We start from the raw sequence: 18,615 nt of genomic DNA, 5'->3' as shown, positions 1-18,615 counted from the left end.
TGGACAGGGAGAAGCTGGGAGTAAAAGAAAATACTTTGCATTGTAAGGGATGCGTGGCCATTTTCCTGGGAATGCATATCTATGGATGTAGAGGTTTAATAGATTCGAAAAAATGAACAGATGGAACAGAAGTGAAAAGTTTATTGAAAGTGACACCTGAGCACAAAGGTGAGCACTGGATGTTTTGGTCCCCAGAGACCTTCCGGATTCCCACGATGTTCCCAGGTATCACTTTTCAGTAAACATGTCCTTTTCCCCCCTGTATCTGTGTGGTCATATTATTTTTTTTTTTACAGTATAGTAACTTTTAAACTTTTTCATCCGATTGTGAGACAGCTGTGCCTTTAGGACACCCGCGTCCTGCTACTTCGATGAGCATCTCACCTTCTGTCTATGCCCAGTGTGTACACATGCATATATTTTCCTGAACCTTAATCTGCAGAGATGCGGATTTATTTCCTATCCATTAGTAGGGTCTAATCGAGTACAGACTCAACTGGGAGCAATCCGGCTTTTATCAGTATCTCACTGAAAATCCACAATACGTTGTGTATCTCGTATCGCCCCCTAATTTTTTATACCAACATTTTAAAGGTATCCTGAACTTAAACTGTAAAACCTTGTAGTGTAACCTCCATTACAATGTATTGATTCTTGTTAGGTTCTGAATTGTTCTAAACAGTTCTAGTCATGCACAGGTAACCAATGCACCTTTATACCTTGCAGTACTCCAAGTGGGGATTTGACTTACTTGTTGTACCGAATATTCAAAGCCAGTATGATCACTCCCAGCATAAACGCAAATGGGCTTAGGATCAGCATGGCAGTCTTCCACCTGCCATCTGCAAGAAAGGAATATTACCTTGTAGTTAGAGCTGCTTCATACACTGGGGTTTCCAGTACTTTGCTTCATTATCAAATCCCAATAAATCAACAAAACAACGTAATATGCCAAAGTGATTAGGAAGAATATTCCCTTCACTAGTTACATTTTGTAATGCTTTATATGCACAATAATATTGAATCCGTTGAGAGGTAGTAGCTGGGAACCTACATATATTATAAAGCCTAATTGTGCCCTAGAATCATTGCTAAAACATGGTTCTTAGATGTGCCTGCATGAAGCTACCCTTCCAGCTTTTTGGTTTTGGGAGTGGTAACAGAATACAATAGAAAGATTTATGATGCAGTTAGAGAGCACGCACGTTATAATGAGACGTCAAACTCGGCACTCGAGGCCATTACCGGTCCCCCTTTTTAGCTCTGTCAAAATGCTCAACCAAGTCTGGGTTGGCATAAACTTTCCAGTGACCCAGATCTGCATGATATGTAAGAAACCTGATTAATGAGCTTTTCTCCCTCGAAATGTAAACTTTTTAATCTGTAGATCAGGAAGATTCAATGTTTATCTCATCCCTCCCAGTGGCACAGGTGCCTGAAAAGCATTGTGGGCCGTACGTACTTAGAAGTGCTATTCCATAAGATTTTATTTTTCAATCTATCTTTAGAAATGATATAATATCGCCTTTTAATTCGCACTGGTTTTCTGTGAGCATCTCGAATCGCCTTTTATAGTCCCATCTATTGACCAGCTTCCCAACAAAGTCACCACCACGGACATCACACAAGCGGTATCCACTGGCGTCAGCCGGTGAGCAATCAGGAGTGATTCATACAACGACCATCCCACCCATACGACACGGTCATAGGCTACTTCAAGCTATTTATGAACCCTCCGAAATCCCCATCATCAAGCTCTCCCCCATTACATTTTAATAACATTCCTATGCTACAATCCCAGCATCTCATTAATGACATAAACCCCCCCCCCACACTGTTTCATTCCACATGGACATTCGCAGACAAATAAATACACAATCAAATATACACCACCACCACGTCCTGTAATACACCACAAGTCACCATCACCAGATTGCATCCTGATTATGAAGCCAGGGTGACACTTCCCTGTGACTGTTGGTTACTTTGGCGGGGAACGGTACAATAGATGGAAATTTGTAAAGTGATTTGAATACACACTATTGTTGTTGATAAAACGTTGCTGGTCTTTTTGTCTTATTTTCCAGTTTCCCATACTTTGATGTTCCCGTGATTTGCTAATACAGATTTTTGTCATTGTTATTTGTGAGTGCTGGGTCGTCCTTATATTGGATTTCCTGCTGTGCGGGGATCCAAGGTTGCATTATTTTTTAGTTAAATAGTGATGATAATCACATTTCAACACTTACTTTCTCGCACAGACACAAACTGCTTCTCAATAAAATTCTCCTCTGCACTGACAAATTGTTGGCCAAGTTCATCTGAAAGATAATAAGTTACTGTTATCCTGGACAGGCATAGGCCCATATTTATTAAACAATCTTCTGCCATAAGACACCTTCTGGAGTTGGAAGACGCCTTCCGGAGTTGGAAGACGCCTTCCGGAGTTGGAAGACGCCTTCCAGAGTTGGAAGACACCTTCCAGAGTTTGAAGACACCTGCCGGAGCTGGAAGACACCTGCCGGAGTTGGAAGACACCTGCCGGAGTTGGAAGACACCTGCCGGAGTTGGAAGACACCTGCCGGAGTTGGAAGACGCCTCCTGGAGTTGGAAGACGCCTTCCGGAGTTGGAAGACCCCTCCCATTACAGACAATTCAAGTTAATAGACTGTGTCTGCCATTGACAAAAGGTGTCTTATAGCAGAAGACTGCCTAGTTAATAGGTCCCATAATGAAGCATAACAGTTGATGGAGAAAGAGAGGCTTTGTGAATAAGACACTGATACTGAATTGTGACCCAGAACCATTTCCTTGTGGCATATTCATGAAGCCAGCATCGTTGAAAGCGTAACCCAAACGCTGTGTCGATGTAACGATGTAACAAGCTTGTTCCGGAAGGTGTGGGAAGAAATGCACAGTACAGCTCCTTAGTCCAGAAACAAGGAGCAGCTTATCCTTATCTCATAAATGTCCCGCTCGTGGGACACAGCAAAATTCAGCCCAAGATAGATTCTAGCAGCTCCTGCAGTATACAGTTTTTTCTATGGTTGCAAAAGCGCTTGTTTTAGATCTCACTGTGTGTGTCAGAATGTTCTGAGATTATTGCTGATAAGATCCTCGTAGGCGACTATATGCTGTATGCAAAGATTATAGTGGCATGCAGGGGCACAACACGTGGGGTAATAGGACACGCAAATAAAGCGTGGCAGAGTGTATAGTGGTGCAATAGCGAGTAAGACTGGAGAGGTAAAGTGTGTGTGATGTGGTGGAAATGTCTTGTGACCCACTTTGGGTTCAAATACGCTTTTTACGCATTGAAAATGAAAGCTTTTTGTTGTTAATGCGAGATATTTACTGCGGCCTGTTATGCTGTAAGATAGAAATGTGTCTATGATTACAAGTAACCAACCCGTGCAGTGGGGCCACATTACTGATTGCAAGCATGCTGCGGGTTGTATTCTTCTATACAAGGGGGAAGGGGGGCAACTCCAGTCCTCAGGGGCCACCAACAGGTCAGGTTTTCAGGATATCCCTGCTTCAGCACAGGTGGCTCAATCAGTGGCTCAGATGACGACAGCACAGGTAGCTCTGCAGTGCAGGTGGCTCAATCAGTGGCTCAGTCTCTGACTGAGCCACCTGTGCTCATGCAGGAAAATCCCATAAACCTGACCTGTTAGTGGCCCCTGAGGACTGGAGTTGGCCACCCCTGTTCGATATGCATCGCTGCATAGTAAGAATAGACACTTCCGTAGGGCTTTTGTTTTGTAAGTCTGGTGCTGTTTAGACCAGCAAAGCATGAAAACATTATGCCCTGTATCCCAATACTTGTGTCAAATACAGTGGAATGTGACATGGATATACTGGTGGAGGTGGGCTGCCCGGTGGAGGTGGGCTGCCCGGTGGAGGTGGGCTCCCCGGTGGAGGTGGGCTCCCCGGTGGAAGTGGGCTCCCCGGTGGAGTTGGGCTGCCCGGTAGAGGTGGGCTCCCCTGTGGAGGTGGGCTGCCCGGTGGCGGTGGGCTGCCCGGTGGCGGTGGGCTCCCTGGTGGAGGTGGGCTGCCCGGTGGAGGTGGGCTCCCCGGTGGAGGTGGGCTGCGCTGTGGAGGTGGGCTCGCCGGTGGAGGTGGGCTGCCCGGTGGAGGTGGGCTCCCCGGTGGCGGTGGGCTCCCCGGTGGCGGTGGGCTGCCCGGTGGAGGTTGGCTGCCCGGTGGAGGTGGGCTCCCCGGTGGAGGTGGGCTGCGCGGTGGAGGTGGGCTCGCCGGTGGCGGTGGGCTGCCCGGTGGAGGTGGGCTCCCCGGTGGCGGTGGGCTCCCCGGTGGCGGTGGGCTGCCCGGTGGAGGTTGGCTGCCCGGTGGAGGTGGGCTCCCCGGTGGAGGTGGGCTGCCCGGTGGAGGTGGGCTCCCCGGTGGAGTTGGGCTGCCCGGTGGAGGTGGGCTGACGGTGGAGGTGGGCTCCCCGGTGGCGGTGGGCTGCCCGGTGGAGGTGGGCACCCCTATGGAGGTGGGCTACCCGGTGGAGGTGGGCTGCGTGGTGGAGGTGGGCTCCCCGGTGGCGGTGGGCTGCCCGGTGGCGGTGGGCTGCCCGGTGGCGGTGGGCTCCCCGGTGGAGGTAGGCTCCCCTGTGGAGGTGGGCTGCCCGGTGGAGGTGGGCTCCCCGGTGGCGGTGGGCTGCCCGGTGGCGGTGGGCTCCCCGGTGGAGGTGGGCTCCCCTGTGGAGGTGGGCTGCCCGGTGGAGGTGGGCTCCCCGGTGGAGGTGGGCTGCCCGGTGGAGGTGGGCTCCCCGGTGGAGGTGGGCTGCCCGGTGGAGGTGGGCTCCTCGGTGGAGGTGGGCTGCCCGGTGGAGGTGGGCTCCCCTGTGGCGGTGGGCTGCCTGGTGGAGGTGGACTCCCCGGTGGAGGTGGGCTCCCCGGTGGAGGTGGGCTCCCCGGTGGAGGTGGGCTGCCCGGTGGAGGTGGGCTGCCCGGTGGAGGTGGGCTCCTCGGTGGAGGTGGGCTGCCCGGTGGAGGTGGGCTCCCCTGTGGCGGTGGGCTGCCTGGTGGAGGTGGGCTGCCCAGTGGAGGTGGACTCCCCGGTGGAGGTGGGCTCCCCGGTGGAGGTGGGCTTCTGTCAAAACATATTTCTTGCACTACATATATCCGTGCTGTAGTTCGGGATTCCCCAGTCTCCTTCTTGTTATTTTACACGATCTTGGTACCCAGCGGCTCTTCACAATATGCTACTGATAATAGGTTGTTGTGGTGCTGGACATAACAGGATTTACATGCAGAATAAATCCCTGTCCCACAGAGCTTACATTCTAATGTTCATGTGCCTGAGGCAGAGGGAGGTGAAGGGGTATGTTTACTAAGCAGTGCTTTCCCTTAAGACACCTGGGCTGTAAGAGATCTTCCAGCGCTGCAAGGTGTATAGCAACGCTTAGCAAATAGGAACCGGCAGCGCAAGGCCACAAGGAACCTTTATTGGTTCCTTTGATATTCTTTTTAAGCAACTCGGTATATTTATTGTGCCTGCAAATCTTTCCTGTTTCAGGTCCCCGTACTGTTCTTCATTAGGTACCCGAGGCTTGAAGATTAATACTACACTTAGCATACTGTATGAATGAGAAAGCAATGTGTGGCAGCAGGAATATTAGAAGGACCTCGGTTTTTACGCTCCATTTCCAGATCTTGCTTTGAACAGTATAAGGCACAGAGGCATAAAGAAGAGCGGTGCTATTAGGTCTGCAGGACAAGTTTGGAGGATGGTGCAGTTGGCTTTTGAGAGAGGACTTTCCCTCACTTGTATGGAAGAGAATCCGTCTCTGCTCCCTGTGGGATATCAGGTGTGGAGGGAGAGGCAGGACTAGGTAATTATACCCACTTACTGCAGAGGTCCCCTTGAGCACAGATTATTTGGTTTCCCAGTCGGCTGTTTGACCGAACAGTACTTGTGTGTCCTGAATTGTGGCGTTGGGAAACACTTCTCCAAACTCTACACACACAACACTATTACATTTGTTTATTTTTATTAATTATTATATATTTATTAATTTTATTTATTATATTTAACTGCTGTTATTTATCAACTAATGAAGCACTTGAGAATATGAAATCGGGGGAATGCATAGGATGGTACCATGTTCACAGTCTAACGTAGCCACAATCGGAGCTCCCCCGGAATGAATATATTCCCCATAATTAAAAATGAGAATGTACGCACCTTTGTCACTGGCAATGAACTGTACATTGTCAGTTGTTCTTGACGTGTTGTTCAGTCCAGGAAGCTGAGTGGGGAAACTGGTTGCATCAACCCAAGGACTGCTGGACAGTGTTTTCACTTTCGCTGTGGAGCTAACGAATTTAGCTTTGGGAGAGACAAGGAAATCAGGAGAGAAGTGGAAAACCAATTGGAAAGCACCTATAAATTCTTAGTGCTGAAAGAGGACGGGGCTAAGAGGGTAGATAATGTCACTGCCTTTGAAGTCGATCGAATCTCAGTGTCGGCTCCTTGTGACCTTGGGCAAGTCACTCAATCTCCCTGTGCCTCAGGATTAGATTGTAAGCTCTATGGGGCAGTGACTCCTTGTGCCTGACAATTTCAGAGCCGATTTGTTGCAGAGTGACCTAAAATACAGCTCGTCACGGCACTTCTTCAATTAAAGGAGCAATTGTTTTTTTTTGTTACTGGGTGGGAAAAAGGGGGTCCCCCGGATCTAAACACCACTATTTTCAGCTCTGGAGACCCCTTGTTTCCAAGTTACCAGTGACGTTACTGGGTTTCATTGTCCAGGGGAAACAAAATGGCTGCAAAATAATGGGCCAATAGGATGCTGCAACATCATCGGTTGTGGCTTCCTATTGGATGGCCATTTAAATCCCTTTTAAAAACCATGAAGTAATACCAGTAACTTCACCAGTATCTCGGGAACTTGGAGAGGGGGGGGGGGAAAGGGAGAAGGGGGAGAGGGGTGAGGGAGCACAGCTGAAAATCATGCAGTTCAGTTCCGGGCGACATGAATTGTTTCAGCATTAAGAATTTACTGCAGAAGCTCTATCCTATTTCTCATGTCTAACTTTATTTTACATTGCAAAGAAGTTCCAGCGTTTCTATATACTATAGAACGGCAGTAAGATACAGAAGCAAAATAAGAAAATAATCACTTTGGTTTCACAGACAGAATACATTGTATGAGAAGGAATGCAGGATGAGATGCTGTGATGGCAAAAAAAACCACCGTCTATTTTAAAATAAATAACGGAACATGAAACTTGAAATTCCCAAAGAGAGAACAGCTCTGCAGCACAATTGTTCTAGAACTTCCCATTTTAATTATAAATAATATTTCATGTTTACTATGAATGAAAAGTTGTTATCATCAAGATATCCAGTACTGTACAGCTGTTCTTCAATGGGACATTTATAGTAGATTAGTTAAGTTAATGGAATTAAGTTTCTTGTATACTGTATGTATAGTTCTGCATCAGTATGCTTAGTTATTATATGTTACATGAGGTTTCTGGGTCACATGAAGTTCCATGATGAGGTTTAGATGGAAGGAAGTTAGGTTTCTATGATGCATTTCTTCCCTTACATTCATAAACCTCTACTGGGACCTCTTCCAGCTCGTGCTTCTTCTGCTCAACCTGCTCAGTAGGTTGGGCACCACCCTTGCACACTGGCCCATCCATCATGGTCTTCCATTTGCTTAACTTATCCTTTACTTTTGACACATAGACCTTCTTCGTCCCACGCTTGATGCTCAGGTGCAACCCCTGATCCTGGAGAGTCAGATGTCCCCTTTTGTCACAGGTCCAGGCTTGATGCTCATTATTCTCACAGGACTCCAGCTTCATGGAGGAAAACTCGTGTATTGTTTGCACTGTGAGACATCTCTTGCTCTTTGCACTCACAAGTGCGCTCATGTCAGGGTCCCAGAACCACTGCTGATGATGGGAATGGGGTTTGCACTCAGCCATGGATACTCTGCCACTGTCCGGAGTCACATGAATACATTTCTCCAGGAGGACATTCTTTATCATGAAGCTCTGTCCCTCTATTACTGTTTTGTGTAACCAAAGCAAGAGTTTAGTAGTGAAACCTTACATAACAAATACCCACAAGTAAAACACATGCACATACACATATTACTTTCCACAAATGGTAGGAATATATCAGAATATATCAGAATATATTACAACAAATAATTGCTAAACACACCAACCTTCTCCTCCCTCTGTACCCTATGTTTCCACTCACCCTTCCCTATAGATTGTAAGCTCTTTGGGGGAGGGACTCTCCTTACCTAATGTAACAATGTATGTTATTGTGTGTCATTTTAGTGTCTATCATCTTCTAACCCTATTGTACTGTGCCATGGAATATGTTGGCTCATTATAAATAACAGATGATGATAATAATAAACATAGCAACCATCAAATTAATTGGAAATGAAATATGAAAAATTATATTGCTCCCTTTTCATAACCAGTTAACCAAACTATAAAAAACATGAGAAGGGATTGCATATCACGTTAACAAAATGGATTCATATAAAGATGGGCGTTGATATTTTTTATTTAAATCATGTATGTATGTCTTTATTTATATAGCACCATTAATGTACATTGCGCTTCACAGCAGTAACGCACGTGACAATCATAAAAATAACAAATAATACAAATAACACATAATAGGAATAAGGGCTTCAGACATAAAAGTAACATTTAGGAAAAGGAGTCCCTGCTCCGAAGAGCTTACAATCTAATTGGTTGGTAGAAATAATGTACAAAGACAATAGGAGGGCATTCTGGTAAGTGCATCTGCAAGGGGCCAAGGTTTATGTATGAGGTGTTAATTATCAGCCATGGAGCTACTCATATGCTTCCTTAAGCAGGTGTGTTTTGAGTTGGTTCTTAAAGGTGGATAGAGAGGGTGCTAGTCGGATATTGAGGGGAAGGGCATTCCAGAGGTGTGGGGCAGTCAGTGAGAAAGGTTTAAGATGGGAGAGGGCTTTAGATACAAAGGGGGTAGAGGGAAGACATCCTTGAGCAGAACGCATGAGTTGAGATGGTGCATAGTGAGAAATAAGGGCTGAGAGGGGAAGAAGAGTGTAAAGCAAGCATGTCAAACTCGCGGCCCACAATGAACATATTTGCGGCCCAGCCCAGTGGTCCCCAATTTGTGCGCCGTGGTTTGCCTAGAGGGGCGCCGCGATTATCACTCCCCACCATCCCTCCGCTTATCCCTCCCCATTATCCCTCCTTCATGCCGGCCGGGCCGCAGGGGATTGGCTGCAGGCAGAGAGGAAGCCGGGGGCGGGGCTTCCGCTTTGTGCAGAGCACACGGTGAGTGTGTGTGTCTGCACTCCTGCTCCTGGCTTCTCTGTCTGCTGGTGGCTGTGCGGTGTCCCGTCCCCTTCTGCTCCGGGTGATAGGAGAAGGTAGGGGGGTGTTAGGAGAAGGTAGGGGGGCTGGGGGGGAGGGAGTTAGTTGTAAATTTGCCTGTCCTGCACGGATCGCATGCCTTTCCTCCCCCCCCTCCCCCCAGTCAATCACTTCCGGCGCTGCCTCTGCTCTCCACTGCTGCTCTCGTGTCTGTGTCTCTGTGTGTGTCTGTGTCTGTGTGTATCTGTGTCTGTGTATCTCTGTGTGTGTGTGTGTGTATCTGTGTGTGTGTGTGTATCTGTGTGTGTATCTGTGTGTGTGTATCTGTGTGTGTGTGTGTATCTGTGTGTGTGTGTGTGTGTATCTGTGTGTGTGTGTGTGTGTGTATCTGTGTGTGTGTGTCTGTGTGTGTGTGTGTATCTGTGTGTGTGTATCTGTGTGTGTATCTTTGTGTGTGTGTGTGTGTGTGTGTGTCAGAGAGAGAGTGTCTGAGAGAGAGAGAGTGTCTGTCTGAGAGAGAGAGTGTCTGAGAGAGAGAGAGAGAGTGTGTCTGAGAGAGAGAGAGAGAGTGTGTCTGAGAGAGAGTGTGTCAGAGAGAGCGTGTCTGAGAGAGAGAGAGAGTGTGTGTCTGAGAGAGAGAGTGTGTCTGAGAGAGAGAGTGTGTGTCTTAGAGAGAGAGAGAGTGTGTCTGAGAGAGAGAGCGAGAGTGTGTCTGAGAGAGAGAGAGAGAGAGAGAGAGAGAGAGTGTGTCTGAGAGAGAGAGAGAGAGAATGTGTCTGAGAGAGAGAGTGTCAGAGAGAGAGAGTGTGTCTGAGAGAGTGTGTCTGAGAGAGAGTGTGTCTGAGAGAGAGAGAGTGTGTCTGAGAGAGAGAGTGTGTCTGAGAGAGAGAGTGTGTCTGAGAGAGAGAGTGTGTCTGAGAGAGAGAGTGTGTCTGAGAGAGAGAGTGTGTCTGAGAGAGAGAGAGTGTGTCTGAGAGAGAGAGTGTGTCTGAGAGAGAGAGTGTGTCTGAGAGAGAGAGAGAGTGGGTCTGAGAGAGAGAGAGTGTGTCTGAGAGAGAGAGTGTGTCTGAGAGAGAGAGAGAGAGTGTGTCTGATTGAGAGAGACAGAGTCAGAGAGAATCTTTGAGAGAGAGAAAGAGAGAGTCTCAGAGAGAGAGAGTCTGCGAGAGAGAGAGAGAGTCTGAGAGATAGAGAGTCTGAGAGAGAGAGAGAGAGTCTGAGAGAGAGAGAGTCTGAGAGTGAGAGAGAGTCTGATAGTGAGAGAGAGAGTCTGAGAGAGAGAGAGTCTGAGAGAGAGAGAGTCTGAGAGAGAGAGAGTCTGAGAGAGAGAGAGAGAGTCTGAGAGAGAGTCTGAGAGAGAGAGAGAGAGAGAGTCTGAGAGTGAGAGAGAGAGAGAGTCTGATAGTGAGAGAGAGAGTCTGAGAGAGAGAGTCTGAGAGAGAGAGAGTCTGAGAGAGAGAGAGTCGGAGAGAGAGAGAGAGAGAGTGTCTGAGAGAGAGAGTGTGTCTGAGAGAGAGAGTGTGTCTGAGAGAGAGTGTGTCTGAGAGAGAGAGAGTGTGTCAGAGAGAGAGAGAGAGTGTCAGAGAGAGAGAGTGTGTCTGAGAGAGAGAGAGTGTGTCTGAGAGAGAGAGAGAGAGAGAGAGAGAGAGAGAGTGTGTCTGAGAGAGAGAGTGTCTGAGAGAGAGAGTGTGTCTGAGAGAGAGAGTGTGTCTGAGAGAGAGAGAGAGTGGGTCTGAGAGAGAGATAGTGTGTCTGAGAGAGAGAGTGTGTCTGAGAGAGAGAGAGTGTGTCTGAGAGAGAGAGTGTGTGTCTGAGAGAGAGTCTGAGAGAGAGAGAGTCTGAGAGAGAGAGAGAGAGTCTGAGAGTGAGAGAGAGAGAGTCTGATAGTGAGAGAGAGAGTCTGATAGTGAGAGAGAGAGTCTGAGAGAGAGAGTCTGAGACAGAGAGAGTCTGAGAGAGAGAGTCTGAGAGAGAGAGTCTGAGAGTGAGAGAGAGTCTGAGAGAGAGAGAGTCTGAGAGAGAGAGAGTGTCTGAGAGAGAGAGAGTGTGTCTGAGAGAGAGTGTGTCTGAGAGAGAGAGAGTGTGTCTGAGAGAGAGTCTGAGAGAGAGAGAGAGTCTGAGAGAGAGAGAGAGAGAGAGAGAGTCTGAGATTGAGAGAGAGAGAGTCTGATAGTGAGAGAGAGAGTCTGATAGTGAGAGAGAGAGAGTCTGAGAGAGAGAGTCTGAGAGAGAGAGAGAGTCTGAGACAGAAAGAGTCTGAGAGAGAGAGTCTGAGAGAGAGTCTGAGAGAGAGAGAGTCTGAGAGAGAGAGAGTCTGAGAGAGAGAGAGAGAGTCAGAGAGAGAGAGAGAGTCTGAGAGAGAGAGTGTCTGAGAGAGAGAGAGTCTGAGAGAGAGAGTCTGAGAGTGAGAGAGAGTCTGAGAGAGAGAGAGTCTGAGAGAGAGAGAGAGTGTCTGAGAGAGAGAGAGTGTGTCTGAGAGAGAGTGTGTCTGAGAGAGAGAGAGAGAGAGAGAGTGTGTCTGAGAGAGAGTCTGAGAGAGAGTCTGAGAGAGAGAGAGAGAGTCTGAGAGAGAGAGAGAGAGAGAGTCTGAGATTGAGAGAGAGAGAGTCTGATAGTGAGAGAGAGAGTCTGATAGTGAGAGAGAGAGAGAGTCTGAGAGAGAGAGTCTGAGAGAGAGAGTCTGAGAGAGAGAGAGAGTCTGAGACAGAGAGAGTCTGAGAGAGAGAGTCTGAGAGAGAGAGTCTGAGAGAGAGAGTCTGAGAGAGAGAGAGAGAGAGTCAGAGAGAGAGAGAGAGTCTGAGAGAGAGAGAGAGTGTCTGAGAGAGAGAGTGTGTCTGAGAGAGAGTGTGTCTGAGAGAGAGTGTGTCTGAGAGAGAGAGAGTCTGAGAGAGAGAGAGTCTGAGAGAGAGAGTCTGAGAGAGAGAGAGAGTCTGAGAGAGAGAGAGAGAGAGAGAGAGTCTGAGAGAGAGAGAGAGTCTGAGAGAGAGAGAGTCTGAGAGAGAGAGAGAGAGTCTGATAGTGAGAGAGAGAGAGTCTGAGAGAGAGAGAGAGTCTGAGAGAGAGAGAGAGAGTCAGAGAGAGAGAGAGAGTCAGAGAGAGAGAGTCAGAGAGAGAGAGAGTCTGAGAGAGAGAGAGTCTGAGAGAGAGAGAGTCTGAGAGAGAGCGAGTCTGAGAGAGAGTCTGAGAGAGAGAGAGTCAGAGAGAGAGAGAGAGAGTCTGAGAGTGAGAGAGAGAGTCTGAGAGAGAGAGAGAGTCTGAGAGAGAGAGAGAGTCTGAGAGAGAGAGAGAGTCTGAGAGAGAGAGAGAGAGAGTCTGAGAGAGAGTGTGAGAGAGAGAGAGTCTGTGAGAGAGAGAGAGTCTGAGAGAGAGAGAGAGAGTCTGAGAGAGAGTCTGAGAGAGAGTGTGAGAGAGAGAGAGTCTGAGAGAGAGAGAGAGAGAGAGTCAGAGATGCCAAGTGTCAGGAAGAAAACATTAATTTTATCGTTGTTCTTGTTCTTTTTTTTTTATAGTGTACTTTTCGAAATAAACCTACGTTTCTATGAAAATTTAAGTTTTTGTTTTTTTGCGGCCCACCTAAACTTAAACCTTGTTTATTTGGCCCGTGTTAGCCTTTGAGTTTGACATGCTTGATGTAAAGCTTTTAAAGTGAGGAGGAGAATTGAGTGTGTGATGCAGGATTTGATAGGATGGAAGGAGAGGGATTTCAGCAGGGGAGACGCTGAGAGAGATTTAAGGTAAGAGTAGAGTGATTCTGCCAGCAGCATTTAGGATAGATTGTTGGGGAGACAGGTGAGAGGCAGGAAGGCCGGACAGCAGGAGGCTACAGTAATCGAGACGGGAGAGAATGAGGGCCGGAGTCTGAGTTTTTGCAGTCGAGCAACAGAAGAAAGGGCGTATCTTGGTAATACTGCGGAGGAAAAAACTACAGGTTTTCGCTACCTTTTGAATCATAAATGTACTGTAGGTTGTCACCCTTTTTAATATGCCGAAATCAGAAAAAGTGCCAGCGCTTTAACTGAACTTTGAAACAACTTTGATACATGACCCTGTTAAATGAACATTTTTCTCCGTGAATGGGGACTTTCCTTTGTTAAATTTGATATGTTTCTTCCAAGCTGCAAAAATGGAAAAATATAAACGTTTGCCAAACGATTTCCTAATGGATTTGGATAAAACCTTTTTTGCAACAATATTTTTATAAGCAAATGTCCGAAATCATTCAAATGCATTTCAGAGGACACTTCTTATTGTTGCATTTTGAATGTGGAAATGATTATATGTTGGACTGGGCAGATAAGCGATATTACGAGTCCAGGGGGAAGGCCATTGTCTCTGGAGCTTTCTATTGGGAGGAGATCAACGGGAAACAAGAATGAACTTCAAATGTAGCGATTTAGGCAGGAAGAACAGTCTCTTGGGGGGAATCACAGATGGAAATGTTATCAGCGGGGAAACAGCTTTTTGTGCCAAGTTAAAAAAAATAAATAGTCTCCAGTAAAAAAAAAAAGTTGAAGTTTGGATTCGGGTAGAAATCATTTCTTTCTAAATCAAAAATGTTATCAATATAATTTTTAATATGGAGCATATCATTTTTCATATAACTCTACTACATGTATTAGCATTTTGTGTTGCAATCACAATTAGCTTATGGTGGGTATATGATAAACATGAAAGATACATATTGTATACAGCTAGACATGGGATGTTGGTCCAGGGAATAATCTGATTGCCAATATTTGGAGTCAGGAAGGAATGTATTTCCCCCCTATGACATATCATTAAAGAAAAAAATACTCAATGCTACAGTACATCCAATGTGACAAAATACATAGTTAAATACTTCAATGTTAGTATTCTCATGAGTAAGGGTCATTTAGTTAAACCCTTTGGCCAAAGCGTTATGAGATGGCAGCCACGTCACGGCATGACCAGTATGCAGGTCCTAACACTACCTGTGGAAATTCTCATTAACCTCTGCAGCCTTTATTTTAAAACTTCTAGGGTGCGTAGCGGTTGCATCGTCTGAATACCACGCGCAATAAATTGGGTATCCCTGCATTCATGCCGCATTCGCGCCACCCAGCACCAGTGGCTGATCCGCAGTTGATCTGTTTAATTATAATGGTTCGGATTTAATTGGGGGCAATTCTTCGCGTATCCGCCAGGTGGCAGATATTCATGAATTGTAATGAATTCTAATGTGCTACAGTAATGTGTCTACTTGCCGGTGTTTAAAAAAAACCCACAGTGATCCATTGTGAATTAACCTTGGTACTGAAGAAGTTACAATACTGTATCAATTTAGGCGTTTCATAATAAAAACTCAATGCACAGTGTCTTTTTTACATAACTGTACTGGATTTCTCCTGCCCTGCAATGAGTACACCGCCGCAGTCCGCGTGCAAAAAGCCAGACATAACGTACGCTTGTTTAATATGGTCCGCAATTAATGCAGCAGATGATAATATGGCCACAGTGTGTCAAATGTATCAATATTTTATCTCAAATTATGATTTTTATAAATTTTCACCAGATGCTCGTGTGTGGAAGCATGCAATAAGGAAAAAGTTATGTATCGATCCGTGTTTTTCTCGTATTGCTCCTGCACACGGAGTTAGAGGAGGGTATAGGTGTGTTTCCAGAGTTTTCCAGTATCTTTGATCATGGAGACTTCAAAAGGCGAAAGGTCATGGTAAAACCAACTAAGATTCGTCAGTCCCAGGCCAGCAATGGAACAGCGCCTTGCGCCGCCAGCACCAGCACCGGCTTACAATAACGGTCCGACCGTCAGTGAAAACCTGGTGACCGGCAACCCTTGCTATCTGTCCACGCCAGGATACCTGCAGCCTGAGCAAGATTTCACTTACAGATACCAGCAGGCTTGCCTGTACCAAAAAGATTTCCAGCTTCATCAGCTGTCAACTACAGGTGTAGCAGGCCCGCTGTCACCTGTAACTACATGTATAATCAAGAATACGGGACTGGCAGTGACTCGGCGCCAACCGATTGGCAAAGTCTACAGTATAATGAAGGTAAAAACCTGCAGCTCAAGCTGCCGTATTTTATTCTTTTTTTTTAAATATCAATACATTATGCACAGACAAGCGATTAGTTACTGCAGATCGGTCCATTCTCCTGTAATCAATCGCTTTGCTTATGGTTATTTAGTTTGATTATTTTATTCACAATTCTAGAAAATGTAGTCCAGCAATATGGTAGGTGTGGGATACAATCCCAATAATCAGGGCTCAGCTGTCCTAGGAGTGTAGATGCATACACAGAGTAATAGTCTATAGCCAAGGCATTTAGAGCATGTAGAGGTGCTATGGGAGACTCAATGTGGTATATAAACATAGGTTAGTGTACAAGTTAAGCTGGACGGCTAACACAAATCTCCATATATACCATAAAGGTCCTGCACAAGCCCCCAGCAAAACAGAATGTACATACCGTGTCAATCAATGACTTTTTGACAAAGGGATGCAGGTCCTGAAACGAGTCAAAGTAACCATGTACTTCTTTTGACCACCCAATAAATCTTTTTTATACTCGCTACTGGTTTGCAGCCCCCATTGCTTGTACGGCAGTGCTCCGCCATTGGACCCTTCGGGACTACTTTCTCGTAGTCCAGCAATATGATTGGCTGAGCAGTTTCTACAGTAGATACTGAACAATTGGCGGACAGCTAGGCGCATGCACGTACTGCATGTCTCATTGGAACCTTGTTGAAACGCATATGCGTGTCATCACATTTAGGCGCATGCGTGTATGTGAACAAGAGACGCCCCCCCCCCCCTGAGAAAATTTTTGTGGCCTTCTTGAGGGGACTGATTGATTTTAACCAACCATTATGTGAAATGTTATACAGTACTTACTGTATGTTTTTGAGACACTGAAATTTTTATAAAAGGTTGCAGAATGCAACAATGAAACAATTTAAAAAATATTCTACTTTTTTTAATTTTTGGGAGTTAAAACATTCTGTTATAAATTTTGAACAACAGAACAGCAATAACAGAAACATATAATTTACAGTATGGTACCAGTAATAATTTTATTTTTCCTCAGAAAAGAAACTTTGTCACCAAGCGGAGAACGGCAAATGGAGGGATTTCGATGGATAATATTGCTTTTTTGAAACGTTGCTTGCGCATTGATGAATCTGATTTAAAAATACAAGTACTGGAATGCAACAATTTAGTGACAGTGCAATTTTTATTGATTAGGATAGACTAACTGTGAGCTTTATAGAAAATCTTAGAAGACATCCTTGAGCAGAATGCAAGAGTCGGGATGGTGGATAGTAAGACATTAGGGTTGAGATGGAAGCAGGACCAGAAGAGTGTAAAGCTTTAAAAGTGAGGAGGAGAATTGAGTGCGAGATGCAGGATTTGATTAGAAGCCAGGACAGTGATTTCAGCAGGGGAGACGCTGACACAGATTTAGGAAAGAGTAGTGTGATTCTGGCAGCATTGTTTAGGATAGATTATAGGGGAGACAGGTGAGAGGTAGGAAGGCCGGACAGCAGGAGGTTACAGTAATCGAGATGGGAGAGAATGAGGGCCTGTGTCAAAGTTTTAGCACTCGAGTAACAGAGGAAAGGGCGTATCTTTGTAATATTGCAGAGAAAATAGCGACAGGTTTTAGAAATGTTCTGAATGTGAGGAGAGAATGTGAGAGAGGAGTTGAGTGTGACCCCTAGGCAGCGTGCTTGGGCTACTGGGTGAATGATGGTACTTCCAACAGTAATGTGGAAGGAGGTAGTAGGGCCAGGTTTGGGAGGAAGTATAAGGAGCTCTGTTTTTGCCATGTTAAGTTTGTTGGCGGAGGGCCATTAAGAATGATATCGCAGTGAGACATTCAGAAACTTTGGTCTGTACAGCAGGTGTAAGGTCAGGAGTTGAAAGTAATTTTGTGTGTCAGCATAGAGGTGATATTTAAACCCAAGATATGTGATTAGGTCACCTAGAGAAAGTGTGTACAGTGAAAAGAGAAGAGGTCCCAGGACAGAGCCCTGGGGTACCCCCACAGAGAGATCGATAGAGGAGGAGGTGTTAGCAAAAGAGACACTGAAAGTAGGATGGGAGAGTTATGAGGAGATCCAGGATAGAGCTTTGTTACGAATACCAAGAGTATGGAGAATGTGAAGGAGAAGAGGGTGGTCCATGGCATTAAATGCTGCAGAAAGGTCAAATAGTATGAGCAGAGTGTAATGACCTTGTCTTTGGCAGCATGGAGGTCATTAGTTATTTTAGTGAGGGCTATTTCAGTGGAGTGAGTAGTGCGGAAGCCAGATATTAGAGGGTCTAGGAGAGAATAGGTGTTGAGAAAATGGAGCAAACGAGAGAATACAAGACGTTCAAGGAGTTTAGAGGCAAAAGGCAGGAGGGAGACAGGTTGATAGTTAGAAAGACAGGTAGGGTCAAGCTTGCTGTTTTTGAGTAATGGTATAACTGTTGCATGTTTGAAGGAAGAGGGAAAGGTACCAGAGTAGAGGGGAGAGTTAGAAATCTGTGTGAGCGTAGGGATTATAGTAGGAGCAAGAGGTTTTAGGAGAAGGGAGGGAATGGGGTCAAGAAGGCAGGTGGTAGAGGGAGAAGAGTAGAGCAGCAGTGACACATCCTTCTCAGAGACAGCAGAAAAAAAGAGTCAAGGAAGGTAGAAGGAGAGTTAGGAAGCGGTGTGGGATGGGAGGAGGAAACAGAGGGGATGTTCTGATGTATGGATTCCACATTTTCCTTAAAATAGTCAGCAAAGCCTGGAGGTGAAATGGCAGAAGAAGAGGAGGCAGCCGAGGGTGGTCTGAGTAGAGAGTCAAAGACAGAGAAGTGTCGGCGTGGGTTAGACTTGTGCGTGTTGATTAGTGAAAAAAAGTAGATTTGTTTAGCCTGAGAGAGGGCAGAGTTGAAACAGGACAGCATAAATTTGTAGTGAAGGAAGTCTGCGAGAGTATGAGATTTCCTCCAGATGCGTTCAGAGGAACAAGTGGAGGAACGCAGCATGCGCGTGTGGGAATTTAGCCAGGGTCTAGGGTTAGAAGGGCGAGGGCGGCAGAGAGAAAGCAGGGCATGTAGATCGAGAGAGGAGGACAAGGCAGAGTTGTAGTTCCTGACCAGGTTGTCAGGGTCTGTAGCAGAGCTGAGAGAGGAGGGGAGGAGTGTAAAGTGGAATCAAAGGCTGGTAGGTTAATAGAGCGCAGGTTTCTGCAGAACCGAGGGGTAGATGGAGGTGGAGAAGAAAAGCGAGATAGAGAGAA

The 18,615-nt window shown here is 46.2% G+C and overlaps 1 protein-coding gene across 2 annotated transcripts in view; it reads right to left on the bottom strand.

Annotated features, from left to right (window-relative positions):
- LOC142479229 (uncharacterized) overlaps nucleotides 1–18,615 on the bottom strand; it is a 47,462-nt gene that overhangs the window by 11,842 nt on the left and 17,005 nt on the right. The window contains exons 2-5 of one of the 2 annotated variants that reach the window (XM_075582556.1): nucleotides 7,568–8,035; nucleotides 6,196–6,339; nucleotides 2,250–2,321; nucleotides 752–842 (exon numbers count right to left, since the gene is read on the bottom strand). In XM_075582556.1, the coding sequence (XP_075438671.1) occupies nucleotides 752–842; nucleotides 2,250–2,321; nucleotides 6,196–6,339; nucleotides 7,568–8,035 (775 nt within the window). The remainder of the gene's footprint in view (nucleotides 1–751; nucleotides 843–2,249; nucleotides 2,322–6,195; nucleotides 6,340–7,567; nucleotides 8,036–18,615) is intronic. The other variant, XM_075582564.1, reaches the window with a different exon arrangement.

The sequence above is a fragment of the Ascaphus truei genome, chromosome 1 (genome assembly GCF_040206685.1).
Source record: "Ascaphus truei isolate aAscTru1 chromosome 1, aAscTru1.hap1, whole genome shotgun sequence".
In the NCBI taxonomy this organism is placed as follows: Eukaryota; Metazoa; Chordata; class Amphibia; order Anura; family Ascaphidae; genus Ascaphus; species Ascaphus truei.
The sequence above is the reverse complement of the archived record's forward strand: the minus strand, read 5'-3'. Positions and strand labels throughout refer to the sequence as shown.